This window comes from Anguilla rostrata, chromosome 14 (genome assembly GCF_018555375.3).
Source record: "Anguilla rostrata isolate EN2019 chromosome 14, ASM1855537v3, whole genome shotgun sequence".
NCBI classification, from domain to species: Eukaryota; Metazoa; Chordata; class Actinopteri; order Anguilliformes; family Anguillidae; genus Anguilla; species Anguilla rostrata.
Window position 1 is genome coordinate 343,312 of NC_057946.1, and position 16,689 is coordinate 360,000.

The window sequence follows — 16,689 nt, forward strand, 5'->3', positions numbered from 1 at the left end:
CAGTCATTAGCACATTTAAAGTCATTAGTTCACGCAGTTAAAGGCAAATTTATAAAATAAGTGTTTTGTGTTTGCACCAGCATGACCACGCCTACTCACATTTCTGCCAATCCAGACAGGTACTTGTCAGCCACCCGGCGAATCCTCTTGTGGGTGTGGTTGAAGTTGACCAATAAGAACTGGGCGTGGTTTTCCAGCTCCTCCTCATGCTCTTTGGTTTTAGGCTGCACAGAGAGGGGGCGGAGCCAAGGGGCAAGATGTAACCACCGTCCAATAGGAACCCTTTTACTCTGGTCATCAGCTGTTACTGAACAGACCTAGTTTCAGAACACAGGCAAACCCCGAGAGAGCTCGAGACCCCCCAGCCAGTTCAAATTAGACCCCTCCCCCAACGCGATGTGATTGGCTAGAAAGCGCTGGTTCTGTAAAGTGGGGGGGTTTATTGATCTGAACAGCATAAGCCTGGCAGATAAGGCTAGATCAGGACTTGTGATCAATGATCAATAACATTATCCGTTATTGGTCAGACTTACCTTCTCGGCCATCATCTGGAGGAAGACTTCAAAGACCTTGTCGCCTACGGCAATCACACACTGCATCATGCCTAGAGATTAGGAAGAGCAACCAGAGCAGGCAGATTATCACCAAAACAGAGCCGATGACCTCACAGTGACTACTCCACACACAAACGGCCCACTTTCCTGGAGATTCCTTCACCACCATCACCCTTAACTCAGAGAGGCCTGAGAATGTTACTCAGTTCGGTTACATAAGAGGGAAAAGGGCAGCTGCTGAGGGCCCATTCATGGCAACCCTAACAGTAACGTTATCAAAGTAACTCAAATCTGCCGTTTTCATACCTTCACTCAGAACTTTCAAAATATATGACACAGCTTCCATAATGTTTTTTTCACAACTACATCAAAACCGTCAGAGGATGTTCCCAGTAGTTCTGTAAGCAACACACCTGGATTTTACTTCTGTGACTGAACTTGTCTGGAACAAAAAATCAATTCCAAGACCATCTGGGGGAAGCATAATCAGCTAATCACAATGTCATCCAACGGCCGATTGGCTAGTGTAAAGGGAATGTTCTCTGAACGTTCTCAGAGCGTTTGGGGTGAGTGGGGAGGACGCCTGCCCACCTGATTTGTCCTTCTGTATGGCTTTGTCCTCGAAATACCGGAACATCACCTGGAAACGATCGGCATCCAGCGACCGCAAGACCCTGAGAAAGACAGACACCGAGCTTTTATAAAAATTATATCACAATCGCAAAATCAGAAGACTGCATCTGCTCAAGCAGGGCAGAATTTTACACAGCAAGATAAGGACTGAGAAGTGGAGCTGCATGATGAGAATAAACGCTAACATCAGCGTGTGCATTATCGGGATGAGTGGGGTGAGTGTGCGGGATGAGTGCCCGTACCTCATGTACTCCAGCCGGTACACAGACAGCAGGTATGTGGACATGGCGAAGTCCAGCTTGTTGACCAGCGCCGCGACCTCAGGGGGTGGGTCCAGGAGGTTGTTGATGGTGCCGCGCAGGTCGTTCAGCTCGGCCTAAGAGAGACACGTTTGGATTGGATGAGGTGTACACGCAGGCCTGAGAGAAACACATTTGGATTGGATAAGGCCATTCAGGCCTGAGAGAAACACGTTTGGATTGGATGAGGTGTACACGCAGGCCTGAGAGAAACACATTTGGATTGGATAAGGCCATTCAGGCCTGAGAGAAACACGTTTGGATTGGATGAGGCCATTCAGGCCTGAGAGAAACACGTTTGGATTGGATGAGGCCATTCAGGCCTGAGAGAAACACGTTTGGATTGGATGAGGCCATTCAGGCCTGAGAGAAACACGTTTGGATTGGATGAGGCCATTCAGGCCCGAGAGAAACACGTTTGGATTGGATGAGGCCATTCAGGCCTGAGAGAAACACGTTTGGATTGGATGAGGCCATTCAGGCCTGAGAGAAACACGTTTGGATTGAATGAGGCCATTCAGGCCTGAGAGAAACACGTTTGGATTGGATGAGGCCATTCAGGCCTGAGAGAAACACGTTTAGATTGGATGAGGCCATTCAGGCCTGAGAGAAACACGTTTGGATTGGATGAGGCCATTCAGGCCTGAGAGAAACACGTTTGGATTGGATGAGGCATACACGCACACGCGTTCTGTAGGTTGCGTCCCTAAAGTCAAAAATGCCATCCTTCCGTCCTTCACCTGATGATCTATACCCCATGGACACATGAAAGCAATATGGCTGACACATCCCACAGCCAATCAGAAGCCACTTCAGATCAGTAAAAGACAAAAGGAAGGAGGGAAAGCATGTGCTCCTTCAGTATGCAGACAGGCTGGACGACAGCAACAGGCCGAGACAGAGCAGATTCACACTCCAGCTCAAGGAAATATATTTATAAATACTGCCAGCATTTACAGGAACACATCTCACACCATTAAGATGTGTAATCAAACTCTCTCCCTCCCTCCCTCCCTCTCTCTCTCAGGCCATTGGTTTCTCTGAGTCATAGTTTTTGTTCAGGAGTGCTGCTTCAAGCTCATTTCTCTGCGATTCAAAATTTGGGAGAAATCACACTTTTTTTTGTGGGGCCCAGATGATCCGTCCAGTTCATCCCTACCCTAAGCAAGGCGGTGCGTAGCGGCAGCTCGTTACCGGGGTGACGGTGTCGTTCTTCAGGGCGGAGTTGTACTGCAACTCGGACCGCAGGGGTTCTCCGCTGGGGAAGGTCAGCAGGGGGGACTTGGTGGCGATTTCACACACCCCCTCATACCACTCCTCCGGCCACAGCCCTGCAGCAAGCACAGTTACCCCACACTTTCACTTCCTGTCCCCACAGGAAGCAGAGATACCCCACACTCACATACAGCCTTCACTTCCTGTACCCACAGGAAGCACAGTTACCACACATTTACATACCACCTTCACTTCCTGTCCCTACAGGAAGCAGAGTTACCCCACACTCACATACAGCCTTCACTTCCGGTCCCTACAGGAAGCACAGTTTCCCTACACTCACATACAGCCTTCACTTCCTGTTCCTACAGGAAGCAGAGTTACCCCACACTCACATACAGCCTTTCACTTATGGTCCCCACAGGAAGCAGAGTTTCCCCACACTCACACACAGCCTTTCACTTCCTGTGCCCACAGGAAGCACAGTTACCCCACACTCACATACAGCCTTTCACTTCCTGTCCCTACAGGAAACACACTAAACCCACACTTTCACTTCCTGTACCTATAGGAAGCAGAGTTAACCCACACTTTCACTTCCTGTACCTATAGGAAGCAGAGTTACCCCACACTCACATACAGCCTTCACTTCCGGTCCCTACAGGAAGCACAGTTTCCCTACACTCACATACAGCCTTCACTTCCTGTCCCTACAGGAAGCACAGTTAACCCACACTCACATACAGCCTTCACTTCCTGTCTTACCTGACCCCTCCACGGCGAAGCCCATGACGACGGAGTACAGCCAGAAATCCCGGAAGAGCTTCTGCAGCCTCGGCTTGGCTTCTTTGATTGTTGGCAGGCGTCTGGTCAGCTGTGGAGGGGGGAGGGGGGGGTTTGTAGCAGATGCTGTTATGCTGGCCTGCGTACCCTTTTCGCCACACTTCCCCCATCCAACACCCCCCCCCCTTACCAATTACTCCCAGAACAAGGAACTAGCCACTACTTCCCTGATTTTTGTTTTTTGTTCTTTAGTTGTCTGTCGGTTTGTAAATCTACTTGTGCATTCCATAGAAAAGATAATGTTGTCTTAGCAACAAACAGTCAGGAGTCCTTGAATCATCATTCAAGGTTTGCTCTCGCCCTCCTTCAATTTGCTTCAGACCATTTGGCAATAGCTAAGTAGCATAGGGCTATTCGCCATTTTGACTGTTGGCACTTAAGAGCTCCTAAGTCCTGGTGTGTGCTAGCGATGGAAGGACGAGTCTTCACCACAACTCAGGCAGGCAAAGCAGTCACATGGTATCAGTGTAAACCAATCACTGTGCTCCGCGAGGGTCTCAATCAAAGGAGCATCCAAACAGAAAGCAAAAGAGCATGAAAAGAGACAAACTGAAAATCCCTCCAAAAATAAACGAGGTGCTCAGACGGGACAGGCTCTTACCACGGCGATGACAGGAATGAGGACGCCAAGGTTACCGGCGCTGCTGGAGGCCTGGGGGACAAAACTGCCACTTTACCCAGAATTCCACAGTCTTATGTTACAACACTTTACCCAGCATTCCACAGTCTTATGTTACAACACTTTACCCAGCATTCCACAGTCTTATGTTACAACACTTTACCCAGCGTTGGGCTGTCTTACGTTACAGTACTTTACCCAGCGTTGGGCTGTCTTACGTTACAGTACTTTACCCAGCGTTGGGCTGTCTTACGTTACAGTACTTTACCCAGCGTTGGGCTGTCTTACGTTACATACTTACACGGTTGGGCTGTCTTACAGTTACAGTACGTTACCGCCGTGGGGTGTCTTGACAAAACGTACTTTACCCAGATTGGCGTCTTACTGTTACAACTTTACCCAGTTTGGCTGTCTTAGTTACAGTACTTTACCCAGCGTTGCCTGTCTTAGTTACATAACTTTACCCAGCGTTGGGCTGTCTTACGTTACAGTACTTTACCCAGCGTTGGGCTGTCTTACGTTACAGTACTTTACCCAGCGTTGGGCTGTCTTAAGTTACAGTACTTTACCCAGCGTTGGGCTGTCTTACGTTACAGTACTTTACCCAGCGTTGGGCTGTCTTACGTTACAGTACTTTACCCAGCGTTGGGCTGTCTTACGTTACAGTACTTTACCCAGCGTTGGGCTGTCTTACGTTACAGTACTTTACCAGCATGTTGGGGTGCATGGCCTGTTCTCATTATGTGTACTTTAGGAACTGTTGGGGTGCATAGCCTGTTCTCATTATGTGTACTTTAGCAGCATGTTGGGGTGCATGGCCTGTTCTCATTATGTGTACTTTAGCAGCATGTTGGGGTGCATAGCCTGTTCTCATTACGTAACGTTATGTTGTGTTAGTGAAGAGGCGGACCTTCAGGGCGGGGCCCTTGTCGCTCGCCCGCTCGCTCGCTCTCTTCCCCTCCAGGCCCAGCTGCACAAACAGCTCCAGCAGGTTCACCAGCAGCTCGTCCACCATCTGCTCCCCCTGCAGGTTGGCTGCGATATTGGCCAGCGCGTTGATCACAGCCAGGGAGCAGTGCCTGCACACATTACATTACATTACATTACATTACATTACAGGCATGTAGCAGATGCTCTTATCCCGAGTGACTTACACAGCATTTACACACTGCATCCATTTATACAGCTGGATATATACTGAAGCAACGCAGGTTAAGTACCATACACAAACATACACATGCACATGCACACACAAATGTGTGTGTGTATATGTGTGCGTGGGTGTGTACGTGTATGTGTGCATGTGCGTGTGTGAGTGTGTATGTGTGTGCGTGTGTGTGAGTATGTATGTATGTATATTTTTTCGTGTGTGTGAGTATGTATGTATGTATGTATAAGTGTGCGTGTTACCTGTATCCATGGTCTTTGTAGTCCTTGGCAGAGTACACCACAGAGCTGGCCTTCACACTGATCTGCTGGAACAGGTTCCACACCTCCTGGTAAATGTATTGCTGATGGAGGGAAACAGACACAGCATGAGAGCTGCTTACTGGAGAGAGATTCACACTCAGTGTTACTGCGACAGGCAGTACTTTAGAAGGGATGTGGGATGTACATGTGCTTTCATAATTTTATGAAACAGCAGCTCAATATTATAGGACCAAAGTGGAACAGGAACTCTGTGCTGCTGGAAAAGTATTTAACAAGAACAGTGTGAAAGAGAAACCCTGTGCGACAGGAACGGCATGGAGCAGTAAGTAAGTGGAACAGGAACTCTGTGCTGCAGTAAGTATGTGGAACAGGAACTCTGTGCTGCAGTAAGTATGTGGAACAGGAACTCTATGCTGCAGTAAGTATGTGGAACAGGAACTCTATGCTGCAGTAAGTGGAACAGGAAGTCTATGCTGCAGTAAGTATGTGGAACAGGAACTCTGTGCTGCAGTAACTATGTGGAACAGGAACTCTGTGCTGCAGTAAGTAAGTGGAACAGGAGCCCCGCAGGCAGAGTGCGGAACGTGGAGCCGCTGGGCGCAGGAGGGGGCGGGGCCTACGTTGCCGGTGATGACCATGCAGCCCAGCTGGTCGACGATGAGCACGTCCAGCTGCGATGGCGGCTGGCAGAACTTCTGCTGCAGGATCTGCAGGATGGGCTCCATCACCCGCGGTGTGTCCCGCAGCGCCACCGCCATGTGCCCCAGCGCCCGGATGGTGTGGTCTGGGATCAGCTGGGCCTCCCTGCGGAGCAGCGACAACACCAGCAGCACTCACTTATTATTACTAATATTACTACTGCTTCCATTTATTTAATATATTAGTATCATTATTACTACTGCTTTCAGTCATTTAATATATTATTACTATTGTTACTACTGCTTTCATTTATCACCCTAAAACAGCATTGGGTGGGGGGGGGGGGGCTCACTTGTCGTTCTCCTGGGAGATGTACAGGCGGTTGGATAGGCTGGCCAGGAAGGCCTCCACGATGACGCTGTCCATGGTGAGCCCTGCTATCAGACACCTGGGGGGAGGACACATTCCATGAGCAGCAGCAACAACGCCCCCGCCCCATCCTGTGTGCATACAGCTAGCACTCACACGCTGCTATAACAGTGTGTACAGCACTCACACGCTGCTATAACAGTGTGTACAGCACTCACACGCTGCTATAACAGTGTGTACACACAGCACAGCACTATAACACTATAACAGTGTGTACACACAGCACAGCACTATAACACTATAACAGTGTGTACACACAGCACAGCACTATAACACTATAACAGTGTGTACACACAGCACAGCACTATAACACTATAACAGAGTGTACAGCACTCACGCAGCCCAAAATCACACTGGTCAGTGTTAAATGAAGCCCCAGCAAGCATTTTGAACACTTGTTCAGAAGTGTTTCAGTGAGAGATCAGCTCAAACAGGTCTGTTACTAACAATCTTTCCACGGATGCTTCCATGAAGGAGCAGGACTCATTAGGAAAATGCTCAGGAGTGAGGGGTCAGGGGTCAGGGTTGAGGGGTGAGGGGTCAGGGTTGAGGGGTAAGGAGTCAGGGGTGAGAGGTCAGGGTTGAGGGGTCAGAGTTGAGGGGTGCGGGGTCAGGGTTGAGGGGTCAGGATTAAGGGGTGAGGAGTCAGGGTTGAAGGGTCAGGGTTGAGAGGTCAGGAGTCAGGGTTGAGAGATGAGGGGTCAGGGTTGAGAGGTCAGGTTTGAGGGGTGAGGAGTCAGGGTTGAAGGGTGAGGGGTGAGGAGTCAGGGATAAGGAGTCAGAGTTGAGGGGTCAGGGGTGAGGAGTCCGGGTTAAAAGGTCAGGGTTGAGAGGTCAGGAGTCAGGGTTGAGGGATGAGGGGTCAGGGTTGAGAGGTCAGGTTTGAGGGGTGAGGAGTCAGGGTTGAAGGGTGAGGGGTGAGGAGTCAGGGATAAGGAGTCAGAGTTGAGGGGTCAGGGGTCAGGAGTCAGGGTTGAGGGGTCAGGGGTGAGGAGTCAGGGCTGAGAGGTCAGTGTCAAGAGGTCAGAGGTGAGGGGTGAGGGGTGAGGAAGGGGCTCACCGGCAGATGTTGTCGATGGAGATGTCGCGCAGCTGCTCGTACATGGAGGGCTGGCCCTTGCGATTGGACAGCAGGTTGAGGGACTGTGAGTGCTCATTGGTCACGTTGATCTTGATCTCGCCGGTGCCTGCTGAGTAAGACATGGCGCTCGTTTAAACAGGCGGAGCCCCTGCATTACCCTGAGCAGCCTACAGGGCGGTGCTCTCACCTGCACTGTACTGGCTGTGGTACTTGTAGAGCTTGACCAGCACGGGTGAGGGTACCACCAGGAAGTCCCTGAGAGACATGGTGACAGAGTGCGCCACCACGGGGAACCGCTCACACAGACGTCCCAGACCCTGGGGGGGGGGGGGGGGGGGCAGGGGGGAGAGGAAGCGGGTGGGGTGGGCGGGGGGATAGGAGGGGGGACGGGGGATGGGCAGAATTCAGTGTAGAATTAAGAACATAAGAATACAGAATGGGCAGAAATACAGCTACAACATTTTCATTTTTACCATGATTCTCCATTACATATTAAGGATAAATGCATGATGATTCATTTTGAGGATGATGACCAGTGAATTTCAGCAGTGCAATTTACGCACACACCTGAACAGCGGTACGTTTGTGATAGTGACTCACCTGTACAGCAGGTGTGTGATAGTGACTCACCTGTAGATCAGGTGTGTGATAATGACTCACCTGCAGAGCAGATGTGTGATAGTGACTCACCTGTAGATCAGGTGTGTGATAATGACTCACCTGCAGAGCAGATGTGTGATAATGACTCACCTGTACAGCAGGTGTGTGATAATGACTCACCTGTACAGCAGGTGTGTGATAGTGGCTCACCTGTAGAGCAGGTGTGTGATAGTGGCTCACCTGTAGAGCAGGTGTGTGATAATGACTCACCTGTAGAGCAGGTGTGTGATAATGACTCACCTGTAGAGCAGGTGTGTGATAATGACTCACCTGTAGAGCAGGTGTGCGATAATAACTCACCCGTACAGCAGGTGTGTGATAATGGCTATCCTGTGGAGCAGGTGTGTGATAGTGGCTCACCCGTAGAGCAGGTGTGTGACAATGACTCACCTATAGAGCAGGTGTGTGATAACGACTCACCTGTAGAGCAGGCGTGTGACAATGACTCACCTGTAGTGCAGGTGTGTGATAGTGACTCACCTGTAGAGCAGGTGTGCGATAATGACTCACCTGTAGACAGCAGGTGAGCAGAGGCATGTGTGCGATGATGACTTTGCTGGAGGTCTTTGACTGAAGCTTCTCTGACAGTTTGGTGCAAAGGTTCTCTGCCCCTGTGAGAGAGAGGAGTGATGGACAGCTTTCATATCGTTAATACAGGTAACATTAAAAAGCACTACAGACACTAAAAACAGCGAAAGAGACACTGCTACAGGATTAGTACCCCAGATTTCCCATAATGCCTGAGCGGAGGATGAGGGGAGGCTTTGCTGATCCTGGATCAGGCGTTTGAGCTCAAGGTCAGGCGCACACCGCTACCTTGCTCCTCGGTGACGGCCCACACCATCAGGTCCACGCAGGCGGCGTTGGCCTGGCAACGCAGCTTCAGGGGGCTGAGGTCACTGTGCACCCGCTCCACGTCGTGCAGGATCTTCTGCAGCTCCGATTGGCTGCTGCTGAACTGCTCCAGGACAAAGTCGTGCACCTCCTTCACAAAGGAGGTCGGCAGGTCTGCAGGGAGCGAGATGGGAGTCATGCAGCAATGGCAACTGGGAAAATAATAAAAACCCGGCGAGGACAGAAACACTTCTTACCTTTCATATAATACAAGGAGTCCCTCAGCATTTTAAACATGGCCACATACAGCGGGTCGCTGAAGGTCTTATAGTGCAGGTCGATGCTGGGATTGACCTAGAGCAGGTAAGAGACAGGGCCAGTTAGCACTCCTTCAGAGGGCTGGGCTGGAGTATCCCAGGGGTACACTGCACCCACCTCTGCAAGCTCAGCCATGGTCACGTCCACAGCTTTCAAAAATGATTCGGCCACAAACTGTTTCACCTGTACAGGTCAAATGCAATCACAGTTAAGTAACATTTTTACATTTTAACATACGTTTTTATTCTTTTATTAATTAAAGAGTACATTTTAGCACAAATATCAGCAAGAATAAACCATGACTAAAAATGGAATGGGCTGCCCATGTGAGTCTGTAACAGATACGACCTCCTATGGAATGGGCTGCCCATGTGAGTCTGTAACAGATACGACCTCCTATGGAATGGGCTGCCCATGCCAGTCTGTTACAGATACGACCTCCTGCGGAACAGCAAAGCCAAACAGCGCAGTCACTAACAGCGCTGGTTGCCGGGGAAACTGCGGGGCGTATCCGCGACGACGGCGCGGCGCACTGACCATGTGCAGCAGGGCCCGGAGCGTGTCCAGAGGGAGGGAGAACTCCGTCCCGCCGCTGCCCATGAAGAGCGGCGACACCGAGAAGCTGGAGCTGACCGTGGAGAAGAAGTACTGCGGGTCCAGCGCGCTGCCGTCGGGGAGGTAGGACCCTGCAGGGGGACAGGGGACGAGAACGCGCCGTGAGACCAGGAACATATGAGTGAAGCATCTGGTTACGAATCTGCAGTATGTGATCTTTACAGCAGCTCTAGCTGGAGGGATTCAGGGTTCAAACACAGCAGAGTTTTACCTTCAAAGTACTGAGCAGACGGCTCAGCAGGAGAACCAGGGGGCAGCCCTCCTCTTTCAGGACTGGCCTGCAAAACAAAACCTTTTTCACACGTCTAAATCAGCCTGCAAAACAAAACCTTTTCACACGTCTAAACCTGAAAAGAGGTGGGGGGTCGGGGCTTGATGGGGCTGGGGGTGGGGCTCTGTGGGGGGGGGGGGGCTCGGCAGGGCTGGGGGAGGGGCTCAGTGGAGGGGCGGGGCCCGGCAGGGCTGGGGGAGGGGCTTGGTGGGGGGGGGGAGGGGGCTCGGCAGAGCTGGGGAAGGGGCTCGGGAAGGGGGCGGAGCTGAGTGGGGGGGAGAGGCTCAGTGGAGGGGCGGGGCTGAGACCTGCTGGGAGGTGCTGGCGGGGTGTCCCTGGCACACAGTCAGCAGAAAGCTGGGCAGGGCTGAGGCGGGGCTCAGTGGGGTGGGGCTCAGAAAGCTGGGCAGGGCTGAGGCAAGGCTGAGTAGTGGGGTGGGGCTGGGGGCAGGGAGCTGGGCAGGGCTGGGGGTGGGGGGCTGGGGGGGGGCTGGGGGGGGGGCTGGGGGCGGGGCTGAGACCTGCTCGGAGGTGCTGGCGGTATGCCCCTGGCACACGGTCAGCAGGGAGCTGGGCAGGATGGAGCGGAAGTCGTTGAAGGACCGGCGGCGCACGCCCTCCCCCTCCTCGGCCGCGCACGCCAGCACCGGCCCCGCCCGCGGGAAGAGCCGCGACAGCAGGGGCTCCTCCGTGTTGCTATAGCGACCGAAGGCCCGCGACACGCCCAGCAGGCAGGGAACCGTGTACCTGCACAGGTACTCTGGGAAAAGATGGCCACCGCAAGGTTAAGATACTCAACACTTAACCTTACTAATAATACACATCAGCATCATCTAAAACAAACACGGACACCAACCATCACCAGGAGCAACGTGTCACCGGGAGCTCTGCCTTATGAAGCACAGAGCGACCTGCATTATGATCCAGGCGTCTGAGTTATCTCCTGCAGACAGTAAAAATAAATGTCTGAAGTTTCTAAGTGACTGTTCCTTAAATACTCCAGGCACCTTTATCGTGACTCTCCGGCGTCAGGCACATCTCGCGCAGAGCCTGCATGACGTCCATCACAGCTTCCAAGATCTGAGGGGGAAGCACCACCGAGACTCACTCCCCATCCCTATTAAACGCATGTATTCGCATCACCTACATCCATGCAATGTGGGCAAGGCTTGGAAAAGCAGATGTGGGATTTCTTATGTGCACGCGCAGTTAACACGTGACGTCCACAGAACATTACATCAACACATTGTTACGTCATCGTTCTAGAAGCAACGAGAGCACGGATAGACCCAAGTACCCAGCTACCTGGAAACTCTGCGAGAAACTTCAGATCTGCGGGCTGATCTCTTGCTGTGCATAGCAGTAAAACTACCCCCTGACACACGAGCTGCACCTCCTCACCTCCTTCTACTCACAATTTGGCTCGCAGTGTTAACGGAAGTGACGATTGACTTACCTGGCTTCGCGAGTTCTCGTCTCTCTGTGCCACATCCGACAGTAGCGTGACCAGGCAAAAGCAGAAATTCTCTGCTACAGGGAGAATCTCTGCGATGAAAGACGAAGACACTTGCCATACATGTGCAAATACAGTACCAAGCACACACACACAAGAACTCACCCAAAAGCACATTATGGATTATGGAAGCCTATAAATTAAAAAATGTTCTCCTTAATATTTTATGCACAGTAAGAAGATTCTTAATGAATGAGACTGTTGTTTTGTATATTCTGTACAGACTGCCACAACGTTAAGTATGTATTTTTCTAAATCTTATTTTACCCCGGGCTTTTCGTTCGGTGCTTTCCTCGATCCATTGCACGCGAGGCAATCCCTTCAGCAGCGCGAGCAGGTATGGCAGGATTATTTTTTTGTGCTGCAAGAAACAACCGTCACTAAGCCTGGCAGTCATTGCGTAACACTCCTACTGCCGACTGGAATTAACGAGGTTACTGTGGAAATAAAGTACTGCACCTGCAACTTAGACTCCACCAGAAAGATGCCCAGGGCGACCACGGCATCTCTGCGCCGCTCGTCCAGCTGGAAGACGCCACGAAAGTCCACCGGGCACATGCATTGTAGTTTCTTTACCTTCGATAACAACACAGAGCCAATGTCAAATAAATTCCCTACCCCTCGAAGCGTTCACCTGAAGTCATTCAGACAGTTGTCGAATTCAAACCAATTTACAGCTAAGAGCGAGGCTCCATTAACCTGTCACATCGTTTTACACCTACAGTCGATTGTCATTGTGGTGGGCAGGCAGCAAAGTCTGGAAACTGTAGGCAAGTTAGCGGGGTAGTTCGTTCGTACGCTGCGTGCGGAATTGTATTAGACTGACCTAGCTGTCAGTGACAGCTGACTATCAAAGTACGGCTAATGTTACCTTACGCGTAGCTGTACGGCTAACGTTACACGACGATTTGCCTTGTAAATCTTAAAGTAACCTTCTGTTAGTTTCCTGCGACCACAGGATTTATTTTTCATTTACATGCGAATATATAACGTTATTTAAAAACACAGTTTTAGCGAGGCAGGAACAATGGTTTGTAAGAATGTATGGAAGCAAGCAAGCACCTCTTAAAATTAAGGTTACAGCCGGTGTTTGAAGGGGGACGAAAAACATGGAACAGAAATACTCTACCGCGTTGCTCAATTGTTGGAAATCACACCCGAACACTCACCTTTTCTTCTGGAGCCTGCTGCTGCGCTGCCAGAGATCGAGCAAGGGATAAGACAGTGTTAAAATAAAACCTTTTCGTTCCACCCCCTTTAACCGACATTTTTGATCCTCCATCCGCCTCGCAAAAACAGCAAAGGACAAATTCAAGCTGCAAATACGGCAAGTCTGAGGGTCCAATAAGAACACTATGTTTGACAATCCATAAATGCGATGTTAAAATGTTCTCACAATGAATAGCCTAAGTATGCGTGGGCAGGAAAATAATATATGTACTAAAATAGTACAAATCATATGCGAAAAATATATATGTGGAAGTGAGCAGAACACGTTTTCGTATAAATAAGTTTAACATGAACAAATACTTTTACCTGATCAACTCTACTGAAAGACAGACCAATGATAGCCCGAACCTTCGTGCTTCACAAGGTTCCTTTGTGTGGTCCCATGACACACAACTTTGGCATCTTTTGCTGGACGTAAATATTTTAACATTATGTCATAAATAAATACAATGTAACTGTAGTGCTATATTGTATAGAAATTTAATTACAATTACACCGTGGGTCATCAAGTAGTGTTACTTAAATGTTACTAAATCAAACTGTACATGGTGAAAAAAGCAGCAGATGTGTTCATAGCTTTGAGTTCACAGGATTTATACAGCAGGTCAGTGCATATGCAGATGAGTTTAAACTCACAGGATTCCTAATGCAGGTCAGTGCATATGCAGATGAGTTTAAACTCACAGGATTCCTAACGCAGGTCAGTGCATATGCAGATGAGTTTAAACTCACAGGATTCCTAATGCAGGTCAGTGCATATGCAGATGAGTTTAAACTCACAGGATTCCTAATGCAGGTCAGTGCATATGCAGATGAGTTTAAACTCACAGGATTCCTAACGCAGGTCAGTGCATATGCAGATGAGTTTAAACTCACAGGATTCCTAATGCAGGTCAGTGCATATGCAGATGAGTTTAAACTCACAGGATTCCTAACGCAGGTCAGTGTGTATGCAGATGAGTTTAAACTCACAGGATTCCTAATGCAGGTCAGTGCGTATGCAGATGAGTTTAAACTCACAGGATTCCTAACGCAGGTCAGTGTGTATTGTATGCAGATGAGTTTAAACTCACAGGATTCCTAACGCAGGTCAGTGCATATGCAGATGAGTTTAAACTCACAGGATTCCTAACGCAGGTCAGTGTGTATTGTATGCAGATGAGCCTCAAACTCCCAGCATGCCTACAGCAGGTCAGTGTGTATGCAGATGAGCCTCAAACTCCCAGGATTCCTAACGCAGGTCAGTGTGTATGCAGATGAGTTTAAACTCCCAGAATGCCTACAGCAGGTCAGTGTGTATGCTGATGCTGCAGAGCATGTACTTCCTGTCAGGTGATCCCCCTGTGATGCTTCACAGCAGCACACATTTAGTGTACCGTATCCTGTATTCTGTCAACTCCTGCTTAAGTAGTTTGAATGTATCGGACTAAGTCTACTTCTTGGGACTATTCTTAGAACAGCCTAATTGAAATGCATTGCGTAATATGATATTAATGCATCAGGACTAGTGTCCTTCTCCTCCCTCTTTATCCTCAGTTCCACGCATGTCCACTGGGTGTCGCCAGATTGAAAATTGTATTCCTGCAATGGACAGGTTTTGGTTTGGTATCAAAGAATCTGGTATTACAAGAACTCCTACTCTGAAGCGAGACAATCAGCAACCCCTCCATGAAAAACACGCATGCACGCGCACATGCACACACACACGCAGGCTCTATCCAGGATAAAGCACACTGAAAGGGGACATTGGGTGGCAGTATAGCCTGATGATCCAAGACCTGGGCTTGTAGCTCAAAGCTGTAGATGAGATTTGCAGGTGGGGGTGCTTCAGTTGTAAACCTTGAGCAAGGTAGCAGAGCTGAGCTTCTTCAGCCAATATCCAGCTGCACAAATGGCTGATATAATGGCAGCCGAGCACACTGCAGTTCAGCCGAGAACACTGCAGTTCAGCCGAGAACACTGCAGTTCAGCCGAGAACACTGCAGTTCAGCCGAGAACACTGCAGTTCAGCCGAGAACACTGCAGTTCAGCCGAGCGCACTGCAGTTCAGCCGAGCTCACAGCAGTTCAGCCGAGAACACTGCAGTTCAGCCGAGCTCAGTGCAGTTCAGCCGAGCACACTGCAGTTCAGCCGAGAACACTGCAGTTCAGCCGAGCTCAGCGCAGTTCAGCCGAGCACACAGCAGTTCAGCCGAGCGCACAGCAGTTCAGCCGAGAACACTGCAGTTCAGCCGAGCTCAGCGCAGTTCAGCCGAGCGCACTGCAGTTCAGCCGAGCTCACTGCAGTTCAGCCGAGCTCAGCGCAGTTCAGCCGAGCGCACTGCAGTTCAGCCGAGCTCACTGCAGTTCAGCCGAGCTCAGCGCAGTTCAGCCAGTGAGTCAGGAGCTCTGCTCTGTTGCATCCAGATCAAAACAGAGAACGGAAAATACCTGAATGGTGACCTGGCCAAAGGTGAGAGGAGCCCGTCCTGCAGACACGGCCTGTGCCTGAGCACCGCAGGGCAGCTGTTCAGGGAACACTTTAAAACGCAGGAAAAAGATGGCCGACACTGCGTTCAGCAGGTGAGTAAAATCAGATGCTTTAACAAAACAGACCTGTGCCAGGTCCTACAATGTAATTGGATGTGTGCCAAAGATAAAAACATTTCTTTAACCTTTATCTCACTTATAATAATAATAATAATAATAATCTTTATTTATAGAGAACCTTCAATACAAGGAAATCAGGGTACATAAGGGTAAAATGTACTGAAAATAAAAAGGTTGACAAAGGTAAAAACAACAATTACATGAAAGATTTTCAAATAAGCACGTTTTCTGCAGAGACTTGATTAGCAAAAATGTTAGATACCCAACTATCCTTAGATGAGCAAGCCATGGATTTACAGAAACGCTGACTTGCTTGTTCATGTTGTACATAATGTTAGAAAAAGTTGGTAGTAGTACATTTCTTAACCATAAAAATAATTGTGTTTAATCCTGATTTTCTACTATAATAAAGATTAAAATGCAATTGATAAATCTTCTCATTAGCAGTATAGACAAATGCAACATGGAAATTATTACATTAGTTATTCTGAGATGAATAAATCTGTGATAAAAAAACAGGCACACAAAGTTTCTGAATATACCACTACTGCCATGAAAGGTTCAGAACTATATACAGGGCACAGCAAATCCATGAGATTTTGCAGCTGTACAAACATTTGTGAAACATTTGTTGACAATTTTTGCGCTGTTCACAACTTGCTCAAATGCAAATGAGGTAGTTTGGCTTCCTGAAAGAGTATGTTTTGTGAGCAATGGTCATGAGCTAAGTGGTCATTTTTCATAGCTGAAACATACTGGTTCAGGGTAAAGAGCACCACAGCTGGACAAAAAAGAAAAAATCATGCTAGAATACATTTTTTTTAAAGAAACGAAATCTCTTGACCCAGAAGACTATGACCCTGCAGGTCCAAACGTAGGTAATTTGTACACAGATCACTGAGAGTTCTGAAAGAGTG

General features: G+C 49.3%; 2 protein-coding genes across 2 annotated transcripts in view; both read right to left on the reverse strand.

The window, feature by feature from the left end:
* The window catches only part of LOC135238971 (phosphatidylinositol 4-kinase alpha-like), a 40,352-nt gene extending 27,072 nt beyond the window's left edge, over positions 1-13,280 (reverse strand). Inside the window, exons 1-25 of the mRNA XM_064307223.1 lie at positions 13,124-13,280; positions 12,414-12,530; positions 12,222-12,315; positions 11,898-11,986; positions 11,449-11,521; positions 10,963-11,201; positions 10,382-10,448; positions 10,093-10,241; positions 9,673-9,738; positions 9,495-9,591; positions 9,220-9,411; positions 8,914-9,014; positions 7,931-8,060; positions 7,723-7,852; positions 6,586-6,681; positions 6,215-6,398; positions 5,574-5,674; positions 5,074-5,242; positions 4,146-4,196; positions 3,467-3,575; positions 2,681-2,817; positions 1,430-1,563; positions 1,146-1,228; positions 534-604; positions 100-224 (exon numbers count right to left, since the gene is read on the reverse strand). Of these exons, the coding sequence (XP_064163293.1) occupies positions 100-224; positions 534-604; positions 1,146-1,228; positions 1,430-1,563; positions 2,681-2,817; positions 3,467-3,575; positions 4,146-4,196; positions 5,074-5,242; positions 5,574-5,674; positions 6,215-6,398; positions 6,586-6,681; positions 7,723-7,852; positions 7,931-8,060; positions 8,914-9,014; positions 9,220-9,411; positions 9,495-9,591; positions 9,673-9,738; positions 10,093-10,241; positions 10,382-10,448; positions 10,963-11,201; positions 11,449-11,521; positions 11,898-11,986; positions 12,222-12,315; positions 12,414-12,530; positions 13,124-13,222 (2,903 nt within the window). The 5' untranslated portion in view covers positions 13,223-13,280. The remainder of the gene's footprint in view (positions 1-99; positions 225-533; positions 605-1,145; positions 1,229-1,429; positions 1,564-2,680; positions 2,818-3,466; positions 3,576-4,145; positions 4,197-5,073; positions 5,243-5,573; positions 5,675-6,214; positions 6,399-6,585; positions 6,682-7,722; positions 7,853-7,930; positions 8,061-8,913; positions 9,015-9,219; positions 9,412-9,494; positions 9,592-9,672; positions 9,739-10,092; positions 10,242-10,381; positions 10,449-10,962; positions 11,202-11,448; positions 11,522-11,897; positions 11,987-12,221; positions 12,316-12,413; positions 12,531-13,123) is intronic.
* A 2,577-nt stretch (positions 13,281-15,857) lies between these two features.
* The window catches only part of LOC135239864 (SH2B adapter protein 3-like), an 11,063-nt gene continuing 10,231 nt past the window's right edge, over positions 15,858-16,689 (reverse strand). Inside the window, 1 exon segment of the mRNA XM_064308851.1 lies at positions 15,858-16,689. This exon segment is cut by the window's right edge and continues 671 nt beyond it. The gene's annotated coding sequence lies outside the window, so the exon portion shown is untranslated.